Source organism: Pecten maximus, chromosome 8, assembly GCF_902652985.1.
Source record: "Pecten maximus chromosome 8, xPecMax1.1, whole genome shotgun sequence".
Taxonomy (NCBI): Eukaryota; Metazoa; Mollusca; class Bivalvia; order Pectinida; family Pectinidae; genus Pecten; species Pecten maximus.
The window spans coordinates 34,879,144-34,901,906 of NC_047022.1; the positions used below are offsets into that span (position 1 = coordinate 34,879,144).

Genomic DNA, 22,763 nt, shown 5'->3' on the forward strand with positions numbered 1-22,763 from the left:
GAAACCAATATACATATACATACGGCTGCGCGGGTCAACGCTCCGTGAGTGTTTGAGTACCAAATCACCCTCCTAGTACTGTACAGTAATAACCTGTTATATACATTAAATAACCTTACATTAATAACCTGTTATATATATTAATAACCTGTTGTATATATTAATAAAATGATATATACATTGATAACCTGTTAGTAAATAAACATTTACGACATATAGCACAATCATATACTAAGTATATCGAGGATTTTGTTAACGTTATTACATCAAATGAATTTGTATAAAGTTAGTGCGCTTGGCATCGTCGGGGATTAATCATATCATATAAAGGCTTCCCCTTTACAACGGTAGGAGTTAACTATTGTTGCCATAATAACATTTTAACGGCACATCAACAATAAAATTATCGTTAGTACCAATAAATGGTAAGTAAACATGTGTTTGAAATAAACAAAATATGTAAAAGAAATGAGTCGATATATTAACAATTGGAGTTGAAAACGATAAATGTAGCTATGGTCGGTCACGATTAAAATCGAATCCTCATAAGCTGATAAAAACAATATTTTTGTCTGTTTCTAGTATTATTGTCATTAAGTAAAACGCATAAATATATTCTTTACTTTGATGTTTTACTTTTCAGAGTTTATAGTCACGAAAACGGATACAATTTAAAGAAAGTGGGATAATGTCGAGATCATAACACTTGATACAGTGACGACTAGCTGATCGGCAGTGCGCGCGATTGTGTAACAACGGATCTGTTACGGAGAAACGCTACTGAGTTGGAATGTGAAAAAAAAATTAATCGGATGATATGGCACTTTGAAATCAAAGTTTTCCCCGCCAACATTCAAAAATCGGGCAAAATGCACTAAGAAAATTTCAGCTCCTTCATTTATGCACATACAGATTTTATATTTGGCACAACAATCGCATGTAAGAGTGGCTACAAAATAAGTTACTTTCCATTGACCTTGACCTTCATTCAAGGTCAATAATCCAAAAAAATTAAATTAAAAAAAAACAACTTTTCAATCAGGCTCTTTGTTCGTTCGTTTTTTTTTCCTTGTACAATCAGTGCATCTTGTAGTTCATAGTCGGGACTTACTTTTCTCTGTGACATGTTATCAGAAAATATGTCAAGGTCAAGGTCTAAGCACGAGGTCAAGTCAAGGTCAAAATTAAATATTCAAAATGAGTTAATGTTTTAATTGCATTGCATTCCAAATATCCACCATCGATTTTTCGCGACTATTTTTTTTATTTATACGACTTAAATATTCCGATAAGTTATGAATGATGCAAAATATCGACTTCGGTTTATCGACATCATATCAAGTTGACTTTCTGTACCTTAATATTTTTGTTTTACGACTTAATTATTACGACAAGTTGCGATATTATCTAAAGATGTCGACGTTTAATTGACGACATTTTTAGTTAGATCTAGTCAAGTCGACATACCTTTTGTCGACAAAGTAACATTTATCACAACAAGTAGAGGTCCATATACGTTTCCGTAGTACACGTAATTGTATAGGAGTTGATATCATTATCTAAGCTCAAGATTCCCCTGATTGAAGGTTCACGTATATATATACATGTATATATATTTAGCGGGGGATATCTCTACCATAGTAAAACGCATAATAGTTAACAAGTTAACAGAGCTTTGCATAAAATAGTAACGATACATTATGCCTGTAATAAGCGTCACCTATTATGATCTATACATGTTTATATTGTCCAACTAGAATAATGCTTGTTTTCTTCTGTCAGCATTGAATGCAGACGAGGAAAATTCCAATATGGAACAAACATAGAGGAATCAGACGTGGCAATTAAATGGTAACTTATCATCGATGAGATTAAACACGAAATCGGTTCGACTGTCAGGAGGATATCCTTCATTTTTCATTCATATCAACAAATATCTTTAAAAAAAGATCAACGTCATAGTTTTAATGCTTGTTGTTATAATGTAAAACTGCTGGTGAAATTAATTAACGAACTAATGCGTTTCAGCACGGATAACAAAATTATATCAGTTTGAATCATTTTTGGTGATAATAGGATGCATGTGTATCAGGAATATAATTTTATTGATGTGTCATTTGAAAAGATACTTTGTTTCGTTTTTAACTGCATATCTGCATTTTGCATTATAATTTACCGCTACATTGACCAATCACATACTTATCTTGACCAGTAACGCCACCTGTCGCGTCATATCCGGGGTCAAAAGAATATTATACGGCTATGCCGAAAAAACAATATATATATCAGCATATTTCCTCGCTAACCAACATTTTATCAAATGAACTATATTCAACGCACACGCATTACAAAAAACAAAACAAAATATTTAGCGGATTACCTCAGAGACTTGTATATCAGGGAGACTGGTAACAGTCTATATATCTTACCAAATATCACCCATGCCCGGAAGTATCAGAGTGCCTCGTTCTGAAACCCAGGTGACACCGAATTCGCCGCCATATTGGCTGCATCGCCTCGTAGCGTTTCGAAACACACTGGGATTTAAAGCCTATTTTGTGGCGAAATAGACCGACATTAAACGCAAGTCACACGTTTGATTTCTGGTTTGGTATAATTTAACAAATCGGTGTAAAGTTTGCGTTATTTCATTGATGTTATGAGAGGTAAAGTCTTCAAATTAAGGTCGATATACAAAGATACAAAAACTCGTATTGTGCAGTGAGTCAAAATTACCAAAACGGTCCAGGATACTCCTTTTTTTCTAGTGAAGTGAACTTTAAACTGTTGAATGCTTTATTTTATTTGACATTTCATACATTGTTGTTCTTAATTTCAAATCGGTCAAACGTTTATTAAGTACTTTATTTTATATCAGAAATCGGGCACTTTCACGTGACGAGGAAGACACAAATTAGCATGTTATTCAAGCTTTGGGTCAAAATTTCCCAAAAAGTCCTGGATATTCCTTTTTTCTAGTGAAGTGAAATTTAATCTGTTGAATGCTTTATTTTATTTGACATTTCATACATTATTGGTTTTAATTTCAAATCGGTCAGACGTTTAGAAAAAAATCTTTAATTTATATCAGAAATCGGGCACTTTCACGTGATGAGGAAGACACAAATTAACACCCTACTAAGTGATGGACATTCTTCTTAATCTCTTAATTCTCAAAATGACCAAAACGGTCCTAAATATTGTTTTTTCTAGGGAAGTGAATTCGAAGTTGTATCTGTTAAATGATATATTTTCCTTGAGATTTCATACAAGGATGCTCTTAATTTCAAACTGATTATTACAAATACACCATTTTATATATTAAAAAATGGACACTTTTAACACAATACTTATTAAATTACCATAAAATTGATTCATTGTGAATGTGAAAAATGCGTCTGCTTGTTGCGTCCTGTGCCACCCGGTATGTACGTTAATTGACCACCTCCAGCTAGATGTCACCATGTTAACACCCCAAACCCCAACCCCCTCCGGGCATGGACGGTTTTACCTACAGCTTATACGGTTCATTCCCACTCAGCCAACATGTTGTTTTTGCTATATAAACATTACCTGAGTTTACCTATGGAAAATGTAGGTATAGTCTGTTTCAGTATACGTATACATGGGACTCAAAGCTAAAAAATTAAAGTGACTAACAATAAAAGTGAAGAAAATGTTTAAGAATACCTTTAAAAATATACATTTATATGTACGTATTAATAACAGAATACATATACTGATAAGTATTACTTATATTAATAGTGATAGTACACAACATTTTAAAAATGAAATAATGGAAAAAAATCTTTCGAAATTAAAAATGCACCTTATACAGGTAACAATGATATACAGTGCACTTTCAATCATTTTTTTCTTGTTTTTCCCCTTTCAATTAGATATGATTACTATGTTATAATAAGCAACTAATTCTTACAAATTGAATTATTGTTTCAACAAAAATAGGTGCATTTTGTTAAAATCACATAAAGAGTTAACGGCATAAACTTCAATGATATGTAGTCAAAACTGTTTACAAGAGAATGTGTATGTAACCAACACAAAAACAACCAATTGTTATTCCCTCAAAATTACAATAAACAGTATACACTTTGGTCCAATCACTTTACCAATACCATTTGTTATTTTTCTCTAAACACTTACTGCACTTGACGTTCCTGGAAATAGATTATAGATTGCAATGACAAATGCCCAGATTAGGGTTGATTTCTTGGAGAATGGTAGAGTATCAAACTGGAGGTAAACCATGCGCAAAGAAGAGGAATATCGCCAACCGGAATCGAGACTCCAGACTCTCAAGATGACACGATGGATGTGACCGCATATGCTGATGCAGCTTCACATCTTGTCCACTTGGAGTATTAAATCCAGGATAATTACAATTATATACCCGTTTATCATATGCTTGTGCTTCCTGAACATTAACATTCAGTTTCATAAATGGACCTAAATGATTATGATATACTTTGAGAAATTGAACTTGTGTATACTAAACATATATACAAGTGTAATTTAACATTCAATTTCATAAAGCAACTTGAATTTGCAAGGGCTATGATTACCATATACTTGTGTTAAAGAAAGTGACAATTATATATAGACTAGTATTTCTTTGCAATAATAAGATTGAACTATTTATTACGTGAATAATTTCGTATGTGAAGACTGCATATATGGAACCGCCGATATGATTAATTGACTTTGGTGATATTGTGAACTTTATCCGTGATTTCTAAGATTATACTGATTTGTGCTTTATTATTCAATCAGTTTCATTATCATACATAGTTTGTTTTACTTAAACTATTAAAATGTCGTTAAAGTCTTTTGTTTTTTATCGTTTTCTCTAAAGTACATTATATCAGAGACTTGTATATCAGATATAAAAGTCTCTGATGAAACAGGTAACGTTGACTCAAACTTATTGATAATGTGACCTTTCAATATCAAGGTTAAAATTGAACAAATGTATTTTATGTTTTATTTATAGAACATAATTATTATGATAAAGTGTGAAATGAGAGATATAGAAAAATGAAATATTTTCACTAATTAAAGAAAGTTTGAGTTATTCTATTTTAATATTTTTTAATTATATAAAAGTATTTGTGATATATATATTTAGTATACATTATCTACAAGCTGCTAACAGCATGTATCACAGGTAATACAGGTAACACAGATAACATGAGAATCAATTACTTCTCCAAAACAGGCTATAACTTACCTGTAATTAGAGCCTATTGTTCTCTATTGTTCCTACCCCCAATGTTAAAATTGGATATGTTGGCTGAGTGGGAAGACACCGCTTATACAAGTTCAAGTTCAAGTTCAAGTTTTATTTTATTTGAGTGTCACATGTCAATACAATACTTGATTAAAAAATGTACATAAGAACAATAAAATACATATTGACATCCAGCCATTATCCGTTATTGTTAAATTATACAATGATTAAAATATATAGATTATCAATGTCACATACTTATTTTTTGGAGTTCAGAGACTAACACTAGTCTGTAATAGTTATGGTATTATCAGGCTACACATGAGCCTTGAATTAATTAATAAATAATTGTGCTGCATATTAATGAGCAAATTGCTCATCTTAATAATTAATTAAATTTCACACTGGATATATGAAATTTACAACTGTACCATCCTATAACGTAGAACATGGTTAGTCTCTAACCCTCATATATGCAAAATACAAGATATTACTTTCAGGAGAATTAAACATACTATAACAATGCTGTTGGTATATATTTCCTGCATTTGTACGTGTTAAAAATGGTAGCTGCTAATATAAGCAATCAGAAATGCTATCCATTATCATTGATATCTACAATGATTAAAATCTATACATGTATCTTCAATGCCGGTACATGTAGGACTGTGATCTAAAGTTCTCTGGCTGCAGTTCAAAGGAACCTTGCAACTTACCTGTGATAAAATTCACAACTAATTACCTGGCTGTGATCGGGTGACATGTTGACAAACGGTGATGAGTACACAAGCACATTCACACATGTTCCTAATAATTTGATAGTTGTATAATTGTCTGTTGCCAATTTCAGGAGGTATCAAACGCTATTTTCATCAGCGGTATTATCAAGCAGGGACATACATATCTTATATGTCCCTTTTTCAAGTAATCATTGAGGAACATAAAATGTCAAACTTTTTGGGAAAATCAAAACCAGGAATAATATGCATAGAAAAAAAATATTACGAGAAAGATCTGTGATAAGACACACTAAAAAATCCTCTAAACTTCATAGCATAGTAAAAATATTATCCGTCCGGAAACTGTTTTAACGTCTCAAACTATGACAGTCAAAACTTTGATTTTTTTTGTTTTGTTACACCCGGCGATTTTAGGTAAAATTTATCAAAACAGAAGTAATTGATATTATTTACGGTCCGTCACTGTGTCACTGGACGATCTGAGCCTTGATCTAACACTAGGTTCAGTGTTAGGCGCGGGCGCACAGCCAAATCTCGCGACATAAAGCTTCCGCTCCAGATAACAAAAGGGACATGCGTGATGTTGCGAGATTTATTTATCCTTCGAATCTCTGGTATATACGTCTCTGATTACCTGTAATTTCTCGATCAGGCAATGGATGCTATATGAATCAAAATGTTTGTCTCGGAGTGAAAGTTTATAGCAACCCCCGTAAAGCTACACCTATGGGCGCATTATTGAATGCTTTCATTGGTTCGACATCATCATTTTATAAGTGAAGGACATAGCGTCTGGTCGGTTCGTATATCCTCCCATGATCCTTCACTATCCAAGAACAGAAACCCACATCACCACGACGACTGGTGGTACCGTTTGAGCAGACGACAAGTTAAGTTCGACTTGGCTGTGAGCTTTCCACGAGAGTTGTTGTCTTGGCTCTACATTTATTGCATTTTTGCCAGTGAAATATAGAAATGTATCGCACTAATAAAACTAATATTTTCACCCCAGCGATGAGCAGTGAAAATGTAAGATTTTGCAGTGAAAATATAAGCGAAGATAGATAAATTGGTAATTTTGCTTTTTTTCTGAAATATTCAGACTAGTTTTTGACAAAATACTCATTTGACGTCAGCTATTCATGAACAGATTCTCCGAAAACGTTGATCAGTCCTTTCAAAATGGCGCCAAGTTGACATGGAGTAACGTAAAAAAGAGATGACGTCATGAATTGTGTAACTGATTCCCGCACTTTTTGACACTGTTTCTCGATGTTTTTAATTTTGTTTTTAAGTTTATAAAATGCAATAAAAAGAAAATTGAATGTTCCCGTTTAATATAACATATATTTCACTAGTATGACAGAATATTTCGATATTTTTCACTTGGTCTTCCCACTCGTGAAAATATCGATATTCTCAGAGACATATATATGTCTCTGATATTCTGTCATACGAGTGAGATATATGTTATAGTAAACGGGAAACCATTCAATATCCTCTATTTATTGTTGCGAAGTCAAAACAAACACGTAATACTGTCATTGTTGTTTGATGAGGCATTATAGTGATAATGCAGTGAAAGTGGAAACATATATCAAAACAATAGGAAGGCGTATCGTTACATGAAATATCAATTATAAACATATCAAATTGGAAAATACTGTAACAGTACAGACAAAATTTATTAAACTGCATCGTATAACTGATTCCTCATTTTAGGAATCGTCAGTGATTCATTTTAATTAAAGTATAACCGTTCTTGTAATAATCAGTAGTACACCTATTCAGCAATAATAGGCGTACATATTCAAACATTCAAACAAGTGTTGCATGCATTAATCCAAAATTATGACATGTTGATATTGCAGCCAGAATATATTTCACCTGTAATTTGATACTGATAATTACAATTTTCATTGTCTTAATAAAAATGTTAGCGGTCCATAACGAAAACAATAACGATGGCGTTTGTAACGTCGTTTTTGAGTGGCTGATACAGCGGCGTAAAAAAAAATGCAAAGAGAAAAGAGTTCATAAAAAGTTAAATTAAATACTAAATATGATGTTCCGACCCTTGTCAAGGATAATTGATATAAGTTCGGACCTTGTCTTTTTCACTCTGGGGCATAGGAAAGCGTTAAAGCCCCTGTGCGTGTACGAAAATGTACAAGGTAGTGCATCATGTGTGACTAATTAGCGCATTTACGCATGGACATACATTTGTATAGGCAATATACAATTAAGACAATTATGACTTTAATCGACAACACCGTTAAAATAATATTACTACTGAATATAGGAATTCAAAGTGACATTATGTACGAACAAACAAAAGACCAACTCTGGTCTCATATAACGAACAAAACATAGCTTATGATACTTTGTAATATCACAAAGTATTATACCAATTAACATTTAACGAACAAAACATAGCTTATGATACTTTGTAATATCACAAATTATTATACCAATTAACATTTAACGAACAAAACATAGCTTATGATACTTTGTAATATCACAAATTATTATACCAATTAACATTTAACGAACAACACATAACTTATGACACTTTCCAATGACAAATGATCATACAAACATTTAACAAACAAAACATAGCTTTTGATACCTTGTAATATGACAAATGATCATAAAAACATTTAACGAAAAAAACATAACTTATGATAACTTATGACTTATTAAATGTTTGTGTGATAATTTGTCACATTACAAGTAATGTGACAAATTATCACACAAACATTTAACGAACAAAACATAACTTATGATATCCTGCAATGTGACAAATTATGATACAGACTACCATCTAAGGATCTTTCGATATGAAACAATTATTAGAAGTAAAACTATAGAACTGATAACTATCAACGAGGCAATTTATATTAGAATGAACATCGCCAGCAGCATTACGTAAATATCTCTGATATATAATCAGAGCTGCTGCAATTCGGGTAAAAATATCTTTTTAAAAATCAGCGCTTATTATCATAAGCAACGCTGGTGCAACACAAAATTATATCACAATGTACATAATGGGCGCTCCTGCCATGGATTAAACAAGCACAAGCTATTAAAAAAGTAGTATAAAGTAATATCATAATCAGCGCTGTTGCCATTTATATAACAAATTATATAACATATTTAACATTGGTGTAATTAATGACACTATTTAAATTATATCATAATCAGCGCTGGCGTCATTATTGAAACAAAATTTACGACATAATCAGTGCTGGTGTCCTAGCTTGTTGTAATACAATTTATGATATAGTCAGTGCTGGTGTCATTATAGTAACACAATTTATGACATAATCAGTGCTGGTGTCATTATTGTAACACAATTTATGACAAAATCAGCGATGGTGTCATTATTGTAACACAATTTATGACATAATCAGTGCTGGTGTCATTATTGTAATACAATTTATGACATAATCAGTGCTGGTGTCATTATTGTAACACAATTTATGACAAAATCAGCGATGGTGTCATTATTGTAACACAATTTATGACATAATCAGTGCTGGTGTCATTATTGTAATACAATTTATGATATAATCAGCGCTGGTGTCATTATTGTAACACAATTTATGACATAATCAATGCTGGTGTCATTATTGTAACACACTTTATGACATAATCAGTGCTGGTGTCATAATTGTAACACAATTTATGACATAATCAGAGCTGGTGTCATTATTGTAATACAATTTATGATATAATCATTATTATAACACAATTTATGGCATAACAAAATTAATTACATAACCAGCGTTGGTGTCATTATTATAACAATATTAATTTCGTAACCAGCGTTGGGTTCATTAATGAAACAAATTATATTACAATAATCGACCTTGATATATTAATGTAACAAATCTAGTTGCAAAAATAGCTTTGGTGTCATTGTGACAAATTTTATTATAACCAACAAAACATCAGCTTTGTTTTTATTGCAAATGTCAGATCATATCACAGGTCCATTCAATGTATCTCAACTGTATAAGACACAGTGTGTGAGAAGCAAAACACCTACTTAATAAATTAACACTTAACTATAACTTGATTTCACATAAAATTACATATATTTTGTATGTAAAACAGTAAATGAAACAACAATCCTGTTGTTCAACATAGCATACATTCATTGCTTGGTGCTTCTATAATCAACAAATCTTTAAATGTACAGAAAATAAACTAGGTATCCTTATAAACCAATAAGAAGTATACATCATTGCTTTAAAACAATATGGATCCTTATAAGCAAAAGTAAAGTATCTAAGATCCTTACAAATTCTTGCTGGTAATGTGTCGTCTGCTACGGATTGAGTGAAGAATTGTGGGTCGATATACGACTCGCATGTATGCCCGCTAACGGTACCAATGAAATAACATTCATTGTCCAATGGAAACACCGTATAATGCGTCCATGTTAATGTCCGTTGCTAGCACATATAGATCCGTGTTTCTAATTGACATTATTCACTAACAATTTTGAGTCGAGGAAAGGTGGCTGTCTAGCAAGATCAGAAAAATAGAGGTAAGTTAAGTGTCGCTTGTTTATCATATTTATAATCTGTATTACTGACTATTTTCCCTGTTTTGTGTATATACTACATGTTTTATGGTCGAAGCACATGTGGCGGAATGCTGTCTGCTGTATGTTTTCTATGGCTGATATATGCCGCCAATAAACTAAACAAGAAACAAATAGACATATTCACAGTTTAGAAATATGTATAGTTTTCGGTTTACTTAATTGTTATCTTGACAGTAATTTCTTTTCAAATAAATGAAATGAATGATGTGAAAAATCTGCCGAAATATCGGCACTGTGTACAAGGAAATGAAAAGGTCATGGGTCATTAAATTCTAAAAAGGCCGATATTATGTAATGTCTTCGATACCATGATCATCATTTCGACGAACATCTGCGTAGTCATGTTTAAGTGAAATTTTACATCGTATAAACTGATGGATTTAGATGTGCTTTGTTTATTTGTAGTGTGTGTAGTGAATTTGTAGTGTTTACATTCCATACATCGGCGGGATAAAACGCATATAATTATTCCAATTGGCGTTCATAGCTATTTTCAGTTAACGCGGTCAATTATAATACACATTAAATTAACGTAATCATGTAAAAGGAATTCACATATGTATTGTCGTCATTAGCAACCACAAACGATAGGGGGTGTGTGTGTGTGTAATGTTTGCATACACTACCAGAAATAGCCAACTAAGTTTGTAGTTATAATAATATAAAGAATGTCGTTTCCGAAGTTTCATATCATTGAGGCATATTACTTTGCCCCGATTCCTTCCGCTGCCGCTATATAGATTAAAAGTTTTCAGTAAGATTTTTAAGGTCATTTTTTGGGGTCCAAATGAAGCGGGGAACGATATATAGATTTTAATAGTAATTGTTGTATTGTTTTTTGTTTAAAAAAATCGCCATTCCCACTAAAAATCGAATTCCAGCATGCAAGATACAGATTTCTCCCAAGAACTATTTCTGACGGTACGATCCACCACGACATACATTGTATAGCCTTTATTGATTTCCTCGATTCCTTTAAAACTTGCGTTCCGTCAGCTAGGCATGTTCATTTTGTCCGTTTTTTTAACCAGTGTAGATTTCTCCTTCTTCCTTTTCAATTATCTTCCACTAGACGTTGAAGTCTGTGAAGCTTTTTGTTTGCTCAAGGGCGAGGATCGATCCCATGTAGCATATAGATATTGCATTTGCGTTTCTACTGGATATACTGTCATAAATTCATTATTTTTTAATTCAATTGCAGAAATCATGTCTGAGAGAAAGGCCGTTATCAAGAATGCCGACATGGCTGAAGACATGCAGCAGGACTCCGTAGACTGCGCAACTCAAGCTCTTGAGAAATACAACATTGAGAAGGACATCGCCGCCTACATCAAGAAAGAGTTCGACAAAAAGTACAACCCAACCTGGCACTGTATTGTTGGACGTAACTTTGGAAGCTACGTAACACACGAAACCAAGCATTTCATTTACTTCTACCTAGGACAAGTCGCCATTCTGCTCTTTAAATCCGGATAAGCATCAGTATTGACTTTTAACACACTTCCTGACAATCAAGATGCATGGAAGAGATACACGGCCGTTAAGAGTACGTCAAACAAATTATGCCAACGACCGACTGCCACCACCGAATTGACTCCAATATCGTATATGTTGCTTGACCAAAGACTGTTTCATTATAGACTCTGTAGAAATGGTTGCTTACTATTTATTTTACAAGAAAATATGTTTCTATTGTTTACTTGCATTTGTTAAATATACATGTTTACACAGAGAAAACGGTTGCTGATATATGTTGTTATTATTATTATAAAATGTCTGGAACACTTTGTCCAGCTAAACAGCATTAAAATAAAGATACTGAGATGGAATCATTACCGTGTTTACTCGTGTGTATAAAACGGGGAGATTCATTTTAAGGATGAAGGGATTTACCCATGCAAGAACCTGTTCACTTTAGCTTATATTCTACCGCTAGAGTAGTACCATGTAAAAACATTGCCTCTCAGGCGACGACTCCATAGGCATATATCGCAGTGAAACCTCTACATCATGTACCTATTTAGATGGGACTCGTAGAATTTCTGGGCAAAGCTAAATTTGACTTTGTGGGACTCGTTGTTTTTGAAAATATTTTGAAATGGAAACGATCGATCTATCCCCGCCCTATTTTGCATTGTATTATAATGAGTTCAGGTTTACACATTCGTTTACATGCCGACATTCGCCGGTGTTGGGTGTGATCTTCGGTCTGGAGCATAATCGTGTAAAGAGGTCCGTTTGAAGAAGGAGCTGATGTAAGCCCGACGTTGGCGTTTGATTTCTCATATTAACATTTTGGTCAAAGCGTTGAAATGCATATTGATATTGGGTATAAGGGTCCCTGCAGGCTTATACTATCCTCTCCTGGGATCGAACTTTTGGTTTGATTGGGAAAAACCTGCCTTTTGACATATTATGGATAGGACAAATAGTTTTTGGTGTAAGTGTTGAAAGTCATTAACACATTTCTGGACACTATTCTGGAATTAAGAGTTACAACCACATTTTCGGTGAACAAATTTTACAACCATAAAGCCTTGGGTAGCAGAAGCAAAGCTAGTGTCCATGATAATACTGAAGTGCGTCTCTCGGCAGCAAAAATGTCGTGGATCATAATTCATAATTATAAAGTTCCATAGGACGTCAGTTTGATTCTCTCGGCAGCAAAAATGTCGTGGATCATAATTCATAATTATAAAGTTCCATAGGACGTCAGTTTGATTCGAGACGCAAGCTGTACAGAAGCCAATGCATGCTTTTCCGACTTCCTTTTACTTAGCTATTTGTTGTTATTTTCACTGACAGTACTTTTGTTTATCATTTTATTTTTATCGGCTTTAAATCCTGCTATCATACTGGGCCGAAGTAATTATCTAGTTTCCAATATCAAAAGAAATATTACCATTTATTAGGCTCTACACAAGAAGTCCATATCTTATCCAATGCACATATCGCCACACAAGAAGTGGCGTTTCACACCTTAACGTGGTATAGATAGATTACATTGGTCGAACAATGGATGAAGACGGGAAATTGGCTCACTTTGTCGACACTTTTTGTCTAGGTGATTTCACCACAATAAAATGTATAAAAGTCTCTCTTTACTTATCCAACCATCCATAATTCTGTCACTGGAAAACAAGTATCCGTAAATTAAAAAGATTCCCTTATCCAATAAAAAACGACAAAGATAATTGGTCATACTATATTTTACTATGATAATATTTTAAATCATCAGCAGATTCACAAAACACATGTATCCTGCTAATGTATATATTTCTGTTGTGGTATGTTCATATTTTATAAATACAGGACATTGAATGATTTCCCGTTCAATATAGGCATATATTTCACGAGTGTGACAGAATATCCGAGGAATCGGCAGATTTCAATGCAATAAAAATGCAATAGATACAAAATGTAATGCCCTGCGGGTGACTAGGGCGAAAGAATTGAACCTGTTGTCATGACCATAGCCAGAGACATATATACTGTATATATGTCTCTGCCATAGCTGTTGATAGGACGTTAAACGACACAAAATCTAACTTTATAGCAGAGACATATATAGAGAGATTGGCTGCTCTCTATTTGCCCCCAATGTCTACGTGTTGGCCCCTGACCTTCCCACCATCCTTTGCGGTCGCTCGGTTCAGTCTTAACCTGACGCCATATTGGAGAAAACTTGAAAACCAGACACATAATTATCGATAATTTCTATTTGAAATCATCACCCAGATCAAATGATGTGCTTTGATTTTATTAATATCAAAATGCAGAAGTGTCATCAATATGAAATATATCACAATTTGCTGTCAAAGTGTTTGAGTATAAAAGTCAAGCACACGGCAGGGAAGATCGGCGGGAATCTCCAATTTTCGAAAAGTCCCTATAGGGTTTTCGAAAATACGGACAATGACTACAATGTGCATGATAAACAAGACCATATCCCATAAGTATGATCGTTTTTGGATAATGAAGTAACTTTTGTAGTGCCCTACATAAAACGATGTGCTTTTTGTTTGCGTTTAAAATTGACGATGTTTTGGTCTGACGTAATGGCGGCTTAATTACAAAACTAGGATATGTCGAATAGGACCCAATGGATTTTCGAAAAAATACGGATTAATGACAACAATATGCATGATCAACAAAACTTTATCCCATAAGTATGATAGTTTTTGGATAATGAAGTAACTTTTGTAGTGGCCTAAATAAAACGATGTGCTTTTTGTGTGTATTTAAAATTGACGATGTTTTGGTCTGACGTAATGGCGGATTAGCCAGAACATGTCAAATAAGTTCCAGTACATCGATACACACATGCGCAAAGCCCGATTAACCTGTGCTCGCGTGTGTTTGATAGGGGACAGGGCGCTCTCGATAAGTGATATGCTTGAGTGGTCACGAATAAAGGGAGCCACCACTTGTACGGGAAAATAGCGATGTTTCTTATTTCTGTATATATGTCTCTGGTCAGACGTTTAGAAAATACTTTATTTTCTATTAGAAAACGGGCACTTTCACGGGATGGGGGGACACAAATTAACACGCTACTAAGTGATGGATCACACCATTTTATATATTAGAAAAAGGACACTTTCAACACAATACTTATTAATTTGCCATAAAATTGATTCATTGTGAATGTTAAAATGCGTTTGCTTGTTGCGTCCTGTGCCACCCGGTATGTACGTTAATTGAGCACCTCCAGCTAGATGTCACCATATTAACACCCCCAACCCAAACCCAACCCCAACCCCCTCCGGCCATGGACGGTTTTACCTACAGCTTATACATATATCTTCAATGCCGCTACAGGTAGGACTGTGATCTAAAGTTCTCTGGCCGCAGTTCAAAGGAACCTTGCAACTTACCTGTGATAAAATTCACAACTTACCTGGCTGTGATCGGGTGACATGTTGACAAACAAATAATCTGTATTTGTATAATTGTCTGTAGCCAATTTCAGCGGTATTATCAAGCAGGGACATTCATATCTGATATGTCCCTTTATCAAGTAAATATTAAGGAACATAAAATGTCAAACTTTTCAGGAAAATCAAAACCAGGAATAATATCCATAGAAAAAAATATTAGGAGAAAGATCCTATGGTCGGTTAATTTATGTACACTTTGCCATAGTAAAAATATTATCTGTTTTAATGTCTCAAACTATGACAGTAAAAACTTAGATTTTTAGCCAACCATCATCAGATGGTGGGCTATTCAAATCGCCCTGCGTCCGTAGTCCGTAGTCCGTCCGTCCGTCCGTCCGTCCGTCCGCCCGTAAACAATTCTTGTTATCGCTATTTCTCAGAAAGTACTGAAGGGATCTTTCTCAAATTTCATATGTTGATTTCCCTCGGTGCCTAGTTATGCATATTGTGTTTTGAGATTTTGACAATTGAAGATTGTTATTGCTATATCTCAGAAAGTACTGAAGGGATCTTTCTCAAATTTCATATGTAGGTTTCCCTTGGTACCTAGTTATGCATATTGCGTTTTGAGACTAAACGGAAAACAACATGGCCGACAGGCAGCCATCTTGGATTTTGACAATTGAAGTTTGTTATCACTATTTCTAAGAAAGTATTTAAGGGATCTTTCTCAAATTTCATATGTAAGTTTCCCTTGGTGGCTAGTTATGGATATTGCGTTTTGAGACAAATCGGAAAACAACATGGCCGACAAGCAGCCATCTTGGATTTTGACAATTGAATTTTGTTATCACTATTTCTGAGAAAGTATCTAAGGGATCTTTCTCAAATTTCATATGTAAGTTTCCCTTGGTGCCTAGTTATGCATATTGCATTTTGACACCAATCTGAAAATAACATGGCCGACAGGCAGCCATCTTGGATTTTGACAATTGAAGTTTGTTATCGCTATTTCTGAAAAAGTACTGAAGGGATCTTTCTCAAATTTCACATGTAGGTTCCCCTTGGTGCTTAGTTATGCATATTGCGTTTTGAGACCAATCTGAAAACAACATGGCCGACCGGCAGCCATCTTGTATTTTGACAATTGAAGTTTGTTATCACTATTTCTGAGAAAGTATTTAAGGAATCTTTCTCAAATTTCATATGTAAGTTTCCCTTGGTGGCTAGTTATGCATATTGCATTTTGAGACCAATCTGAAAATAACATGGCCGACAGGCAGCCATCTTGGATTTTGACAATTGAAGTTTGTTATCGCTATTTCTGAGAAAGTACTGAAGGGATCTTTCTCAAATTTTATATGTAGGTTCCCCTTGGTCCCCTGTATTGCTTTTTTGGACCAGTCTGTCCTGAAAACAACCTGGCAAACAAACAGCCATTATCGTTAAATATCAAATTTCTTATATAGCTTTAGGATTCCCTTGTTTGAAAAGTACTGGAGGGATGTCTCAATTTGCACAGATTAGTAAAAGGAAGGGGAAAATAGAGAGAAGATTAATCTGACATAGAACCTATAAAGATCATTCAATGGTGGGCACCAAGATCCCTCTGGGATCTCTTGTTTGTTTTGTTACACCCGGCGATTTTAGGTAAAATTTATCTGAACAAGACAGTAGTAATTGATATTATTTACAGTATTTACAGCCCGTCACTGTGTCACTGGACGATCTGAGCCTTGATCTAACACTAGGTTCAGTGTTAGGCGCAGGCGTACAGCCAAATCTCGCGACACAAAGCTTCCGCTCCAGATAACAAAAAGGACATGCGTGATGTAGCGAGACTTACCTATCCTTCGAATCTCTGGTATAAAACTATGCCGTTTATCTTTTTTAAAGATATTTCTTGTTATATATGAATCTTGGATGAAATATTTTATATTATTACCATTTTTCATTGTTATTATCTATAGCAGTTTTGTGCAATATGCTCGTTTTTAATGCCACTTAAAGTATAAAATAAATGGAACTATCCAATCTGTCACGGTGGTCAAACTGTTATAATAGTCTGACCAACACCTGTACATGTAAAGTGTATATAGATACTTGCGCTGTGCATTGTGTATAATGTTTGTACAAGTCCCTGTGTCGTATAATGTCCTATGTACCTGTGTATATAGTTGTTTTGGTGACGTATGCTACCTGTGTTAAAGTGCGCATTGTCGTCTGCTATTGACTGAGTGAAGGCTTATGGGACGATATACGACTCTAATACATACCTTTAATACCGCCAATCAAGTAGCATTTTCTGACCAATGATACCTTTGCGTATGGCGTCCTTAGTTCCATGTTACTACCCTTCATAAGTCTGCATTGACTTTGTTTGAACAAAATCACACATCGAAGAAGTTGTTTGTTAGAAGAACGCACATACAGGTATTTATATATATATATTTTTTTATTTTTGTTTCAGCAAACTTATCATTTGCACGTCCATCACATATCATAATTTTGTGGTAATATATAATTTGTAACAGGTGTTTTCTCATTTACTTAATGTCAAATAAGATTTCGCTTAACATATAATTTTAGCATTACATATAATTAAAATTATATGTTTCTGGTTATATGTTAGCAGTATAACCATCGTAATGCTATTTTACTGACACCATGTTTAATTTGATACCGTGGTCATACATCCTTACGTACTTGGAACATCGTTGCCATTGGTGACGGAATACCATACCGTTGAGCGGAAAATTCAAAGTAGTAACTTCATGTCAACAGGTAATTCAAATAAAAAATGATCCGAGCAAGGATTTCAATACGTCGACACAATATGTATATTTCTATAGATTTTCTTATACCGGTTTATCGTAATACCTTTTTAGGCAATTATTTCTTTACAAATATTACATAACAATCTGGATTGGATTTTAAAACAATCCTTTGGTAGTTTTGGTATTTTAAGCAAGTGTAAAATGGTAATGTTTTCGAAACATTCATGTCCCCTCTCTTTTGCGAGGACGATCAACCCTATATAAATATTTAATTTAGTAACTAACATAACAGGGACATACATATAATATAGTATAAATAGTACATGTATTAATAATAAAATATTTTATTTACGTGTCACATATTTCACAACATTTTTTTCACAGAACTCAACAAACATACTTGTAAAACATGCCCAGCCTAAATTGACTTACGAGACACTTAAGCTCCGGAACATATTATTGTACATAAACATGCAAATATAGAACCTATACACGAGGGTGGGAGACGTGCAAGAGTGGTTGGGCCAATCCCTACCGACAAATTGCACAACCCTAATCCTCGTCATCATAACATCAATTTGATAAATTATAAAATACAATACTTTACAGAATATTTGTGACAAGTCGCCTTACCATCACCAATACATCAATCGGAACACATTAATTACAGATAAAATACATAATATGTAGCAGTTGTATCACAGTCTACAACGTCTCCTTTTCATAAAAAGGAAGATTGACCGAGCTAAAAGAGGTTGCAGCGATTCGTAATAAAAATAAATTTATCTTTGCAATTCAAGGAAACAAATGAATCATCTAAAGTACTTGCTTTCGCAAAAAGAAAGGAACAGAATAAAAATTACATTCACATAAAAAATGGATTTCGTTTTCTATTTTAAAATTACAAAATTTACACAACCTATTGTTTAATGGGATGATAGGACGTGTAAATCTATCCGTCTCTATTTGGAGCGATAAGCTGCCACTTCTTAACTTAGCTAATAAGCTACGGCGTGGTCTTAGTATTAAACTAGTGACGTAAGACTCTAATCATAAATGTTTTATACCCCCGCAACGAAGTTAGGGGGGTATACTGGAATCAGGTTGTCTGTCCGTCCGTCTGTCTGTAGACGCATTTTGTCCGGACAACTCCTCCTAAACCGATGGGCCAATTCCGATGAAACTTCACACAAATATTAATGATCATGTGTAGATGTGCATGCCATTTTATTTTTCTCAAAATTATGGTTGCTATGGCAACTGGTCACTATAAACAGGGTTTCCGATAAGAACCATAACTTTAAGTTTGTCCGGACAACTCCTCCTGAACTAAATGGCCAATTTCAATGAAACTTCACACAAATATAGAGGACCATGTGTAGATGGGCATGCCACTTTTTTTTCAAAATTATGGTTGCTATGGCAACTGGTCACTATAAACAGGTTTTCTGATAAGAACCATAACTTTTTTTTTAAAGTTTGTCCGGACAACTAAACCGAAGGGCCGATTTCAATGAAACTTCACACAAATATAGAGGACCATGTGTAGATGTGCATGCCTATTTATTTTTCTCCAAATTATGGTTGCTATGGCAACTGGTCACTATAAACAGGTTTTCCTATAAGAACCATAACTTTTTAAGATTGTCCGGACAACTCCTTCTAAACGAAATGGCCAATTTCAATGAAACTTAACACAAATATAGAGGACCATGTGTAAATCTGTATGCCACTTTCTTTTTTTTTTCAAAATTATGGTTGCTATGGCAACTGGTCACTATAAACAGGTTTTCTGATAAGAACCATAACTTTAAGTTTGTCCGGACAACTCCTCCTAAACCGAAGGGCCGAATTCAATGAAATTTTACACAAATATAGAGGACCGTGTATAGATGTGCATGCCACTTCATTTTTTTTTCAAAATTATGGTTGCTATGGCAACTGGTCACTATATTAATGGGTTATCTTAGTTAGCCTCTAATTAACAGTTCCAATTCACCATTGACTCGTGAAGATTGCGGGGGTATTAGTCAGCCATCCTGGCGACAGTTCTAGTTAAAAAAATAAATAATCGGTATGTCCTTAACTTATTTCCGTTAGTGTTATCTTTATCACACCAGAGGCCGGAAAACCACACCTCTTCATCAACTTGGCGCACCTTTTGTTTGATTTTTAACATAACGGATTTGGTTGAATTAGAAGCATCATTTATAATATTGGTGATTCAGCTTCAGGTGATACCATATTTACTAGCTAGCTTTTTAGCTCGTGAATACCATGATTTGCCTTTCCTTAAATGTATGTACATTCCTGATTTCGTAGGTGTTACAGGCCAATGCAAATTATAAGCAGGTATATACATTCGAGTACTGTACACTGTTTCATACCTTACTTGTTTATTTCTAGCAATCATGTCTGAGAGAAAGGCCGTCATTAAGAATGCCGACATGGCTGAAGACATGCAGCAGGACTCCGTAGACTGCGCAACACAAGCTCTTGAGAAATACAACATTGAGAAGGACATCGCCGCCTACATCAAGAAAGAGTTCGACAAAAAGTACAACCCAACCTGGCATTGTATTGTTGGACGTAACTTCGGAAGCTACGTAACACACGAAACCAAGAATTTCATCTATTTCTACCTAGGACAAGTCGCCATCCTGCTCTTCAAATCCGGATAAACATCACGAATTGACTGTTTCATTTCCATTCGTCCTGAACCAAGAATCATTTGAACAGATGAACAAAAGTGTCCTCAAGTCATTACTTGGAATTGAAGTTGACAATTCTATAAAACGAGTCAAAAGCATTATTAAATGACCTTTGAGCCACATTGGCCAGATGTTAGTGCGACTCAAAGGACGTGTATTAAAAAACAATACGTTATACCTCACGATGAAATTGGTGTAACAATAATTTTCTCTCTTTTTATATGTTTTGTTAATATATTTATATGCATTGTTGAATATAAAACACACGTTTACACATATTTTGTTTGTTTTTATATGAAACAAATCAGAAGACAATTCGTAGCGGTATACAATAAACCATACAGCACGACCAAAATAACAATTTATATGGAAACGCCCGGTTCTTTATGATCATGTTGAAACTACCATTCTACACTTCGCGCGAGTAACAAAATACCGTATAGCCGGTTATAATTAGTTTTGCAGGTTAAATATTTCGCGATTTTTTTTACAAACGAAATGATTCAATTTTAACGAATTATAATTCCAAGATCTGGTTGTAAGACGATATATAATTTTCGCGAATATGGACCCAATGTTGAATAACGAAGTGTTTGATACGCGAGGCTTTGTCAAAATTTCTGTTGCACTAGTAACAACTCTCATCTGTTTGGGTTTGCTATATACTTTTCAGTAGACTTTTGTTCTGAATGCATTACAGGTATGTTCAGCGAGAAGCTCGAAGATTTATGCTTATAAACCCAATCATTCTGTATAACCATGATATTCTGTTGTATCATTAACAAATCATGTCCTGCGCAGTAAATGTTGTTTTGAACAAGTATAATTATCGATACATTCTTGGATGATTGAAATCGGCTAATGGCAGTACAATATGACGACAGTTTTAATCGAAGTGTACCTGTATATATTTCGCGAATAATATTAACCCGTGTTTTATTATTTCAAATATCAAATGTTCGCGACTTCGCCAATTGCTCATGCACGATATAGCGAGCATATCATTCCCGCGAAAATTACCGGCTATACCTTTATATTCAGACGTCAATATAAAGGTAGTTTAAAAGAGGTTATTACGTTTTAGCTTGAAACTGACATCTTTTAGTCTCCATCAGCCTATTATAAAGTCTTTTATCCATTTGAATATTAAAGTATAAATTATTGTAAAATATTATGTCCCTCTCCATAGAGATGTTTCTTTTCTTAGAAGGATTTGAGAGAGTAGATATTGAGATATGTACATGTGTATACTCAGAACTCGTGGTGATTTCATTTCAACATATTTTATTGTATAACATTTATACAAATGGGTTAGACAGCAGGCTCGTGGTGATTAATTCAGTGTTTTTCGAACCCCTATAACGATTCCTTGTGTCGGAACCGTTTGTCGATAGTGATAGATATTTTCTTCTTTTACAAAATACTGAACTATTCCCCGATGACCAAGCTCAACGATGTCCATCTTTTTGGAACAAAATCACCTGGCAAAGAAAGTTCACTTATGTGTGAAAATAAAATAAACAGAAAAAAACAACTTACTAGTGCATAACTTACACAGACAATCCTCTCATCGAAGTATACATTACATTGTAAACAGTCTTAAACTTGCTGAAGTGATCTTTGTGAAAATGATAGTTGCAGTCTCGATAAAGCTAATGTTCGGGGATGTAGGGAACCCAGTGATGATTATACAGATTCCGGGACGCTGAGATATCTTGCAAATCAGCAGGAAACACATTGCGATGAGGGTTCGTTTAGTCTTAAAATATCTAAAATACCTGTTAAGGTC

The 22,763-nt window shown here is 34.2% G+C and overlaps 2 protein-coding genes across 2 annotated transcripts; both read left to right on the forward strand.

The window, feature by feature from the left end:
• The first annotated feature begins 10,424 nt into the window (after positions 1-10,424).
• LOC117333310 (dynein light chain 2, cytoplasmic-like) lies at positions 10,425-12,438 on the forward strand. Its single transcript, XM_033892547.1, has 2 exons — positions 10,425-10,546; positions 11,808-12,438. Exon 2 carries the CDS (start codon positions 11,813-11,815, stop codon positions 12,080-12,082), a length of 270 nt encoding a protein of 89 aa, XP_033748438.1. The 5' UTR covers positions 10,425-10,546; positions 11,808-11,812; the 3' UTR covers positions 12,083-12,438.
• A 5,348-nt stretch (positions 12,439-17,786) lies between these two features.
• Positions 17,787-21,252, forward strand: LOC117333311 (dynein light chain 2, cytoplasmic-like). Its single transcript, XM_033892548.1, has 2 exons — positions 17,787-17,919; positions 20,670-21,252. The coding sequence occupies exon 2, from the start codon at positions 20,675-20,677 to the stop codon at positions 20,942-20,944; it is 270 nt and encodes an 89-aa protein (XP_033748439.1). The 5' UTR covers positions 17,787-17,919; positions 20,670-20,674; the 3' UTR covers positions 20,945-21,252.
• Positions 21,253-22,763: the final 1,511 nt, after the last annotated feature.

Coding starts and splice junctions, on each gene's coding strand:
- LOC117333310 (XM_033892547.1), top strand. CDS start 11,813: ATGTCTGAGAGAAAGGCCGTTATCAAGAATGCCGACATGGCTGAAGAC.
- LOC117333311 (XM_033892548.1), top strand. CDS start 20,675: ATGTCTGAGAGAAAGGCCGTCATTAAGAATGCCGACATGGCTGAAGAC.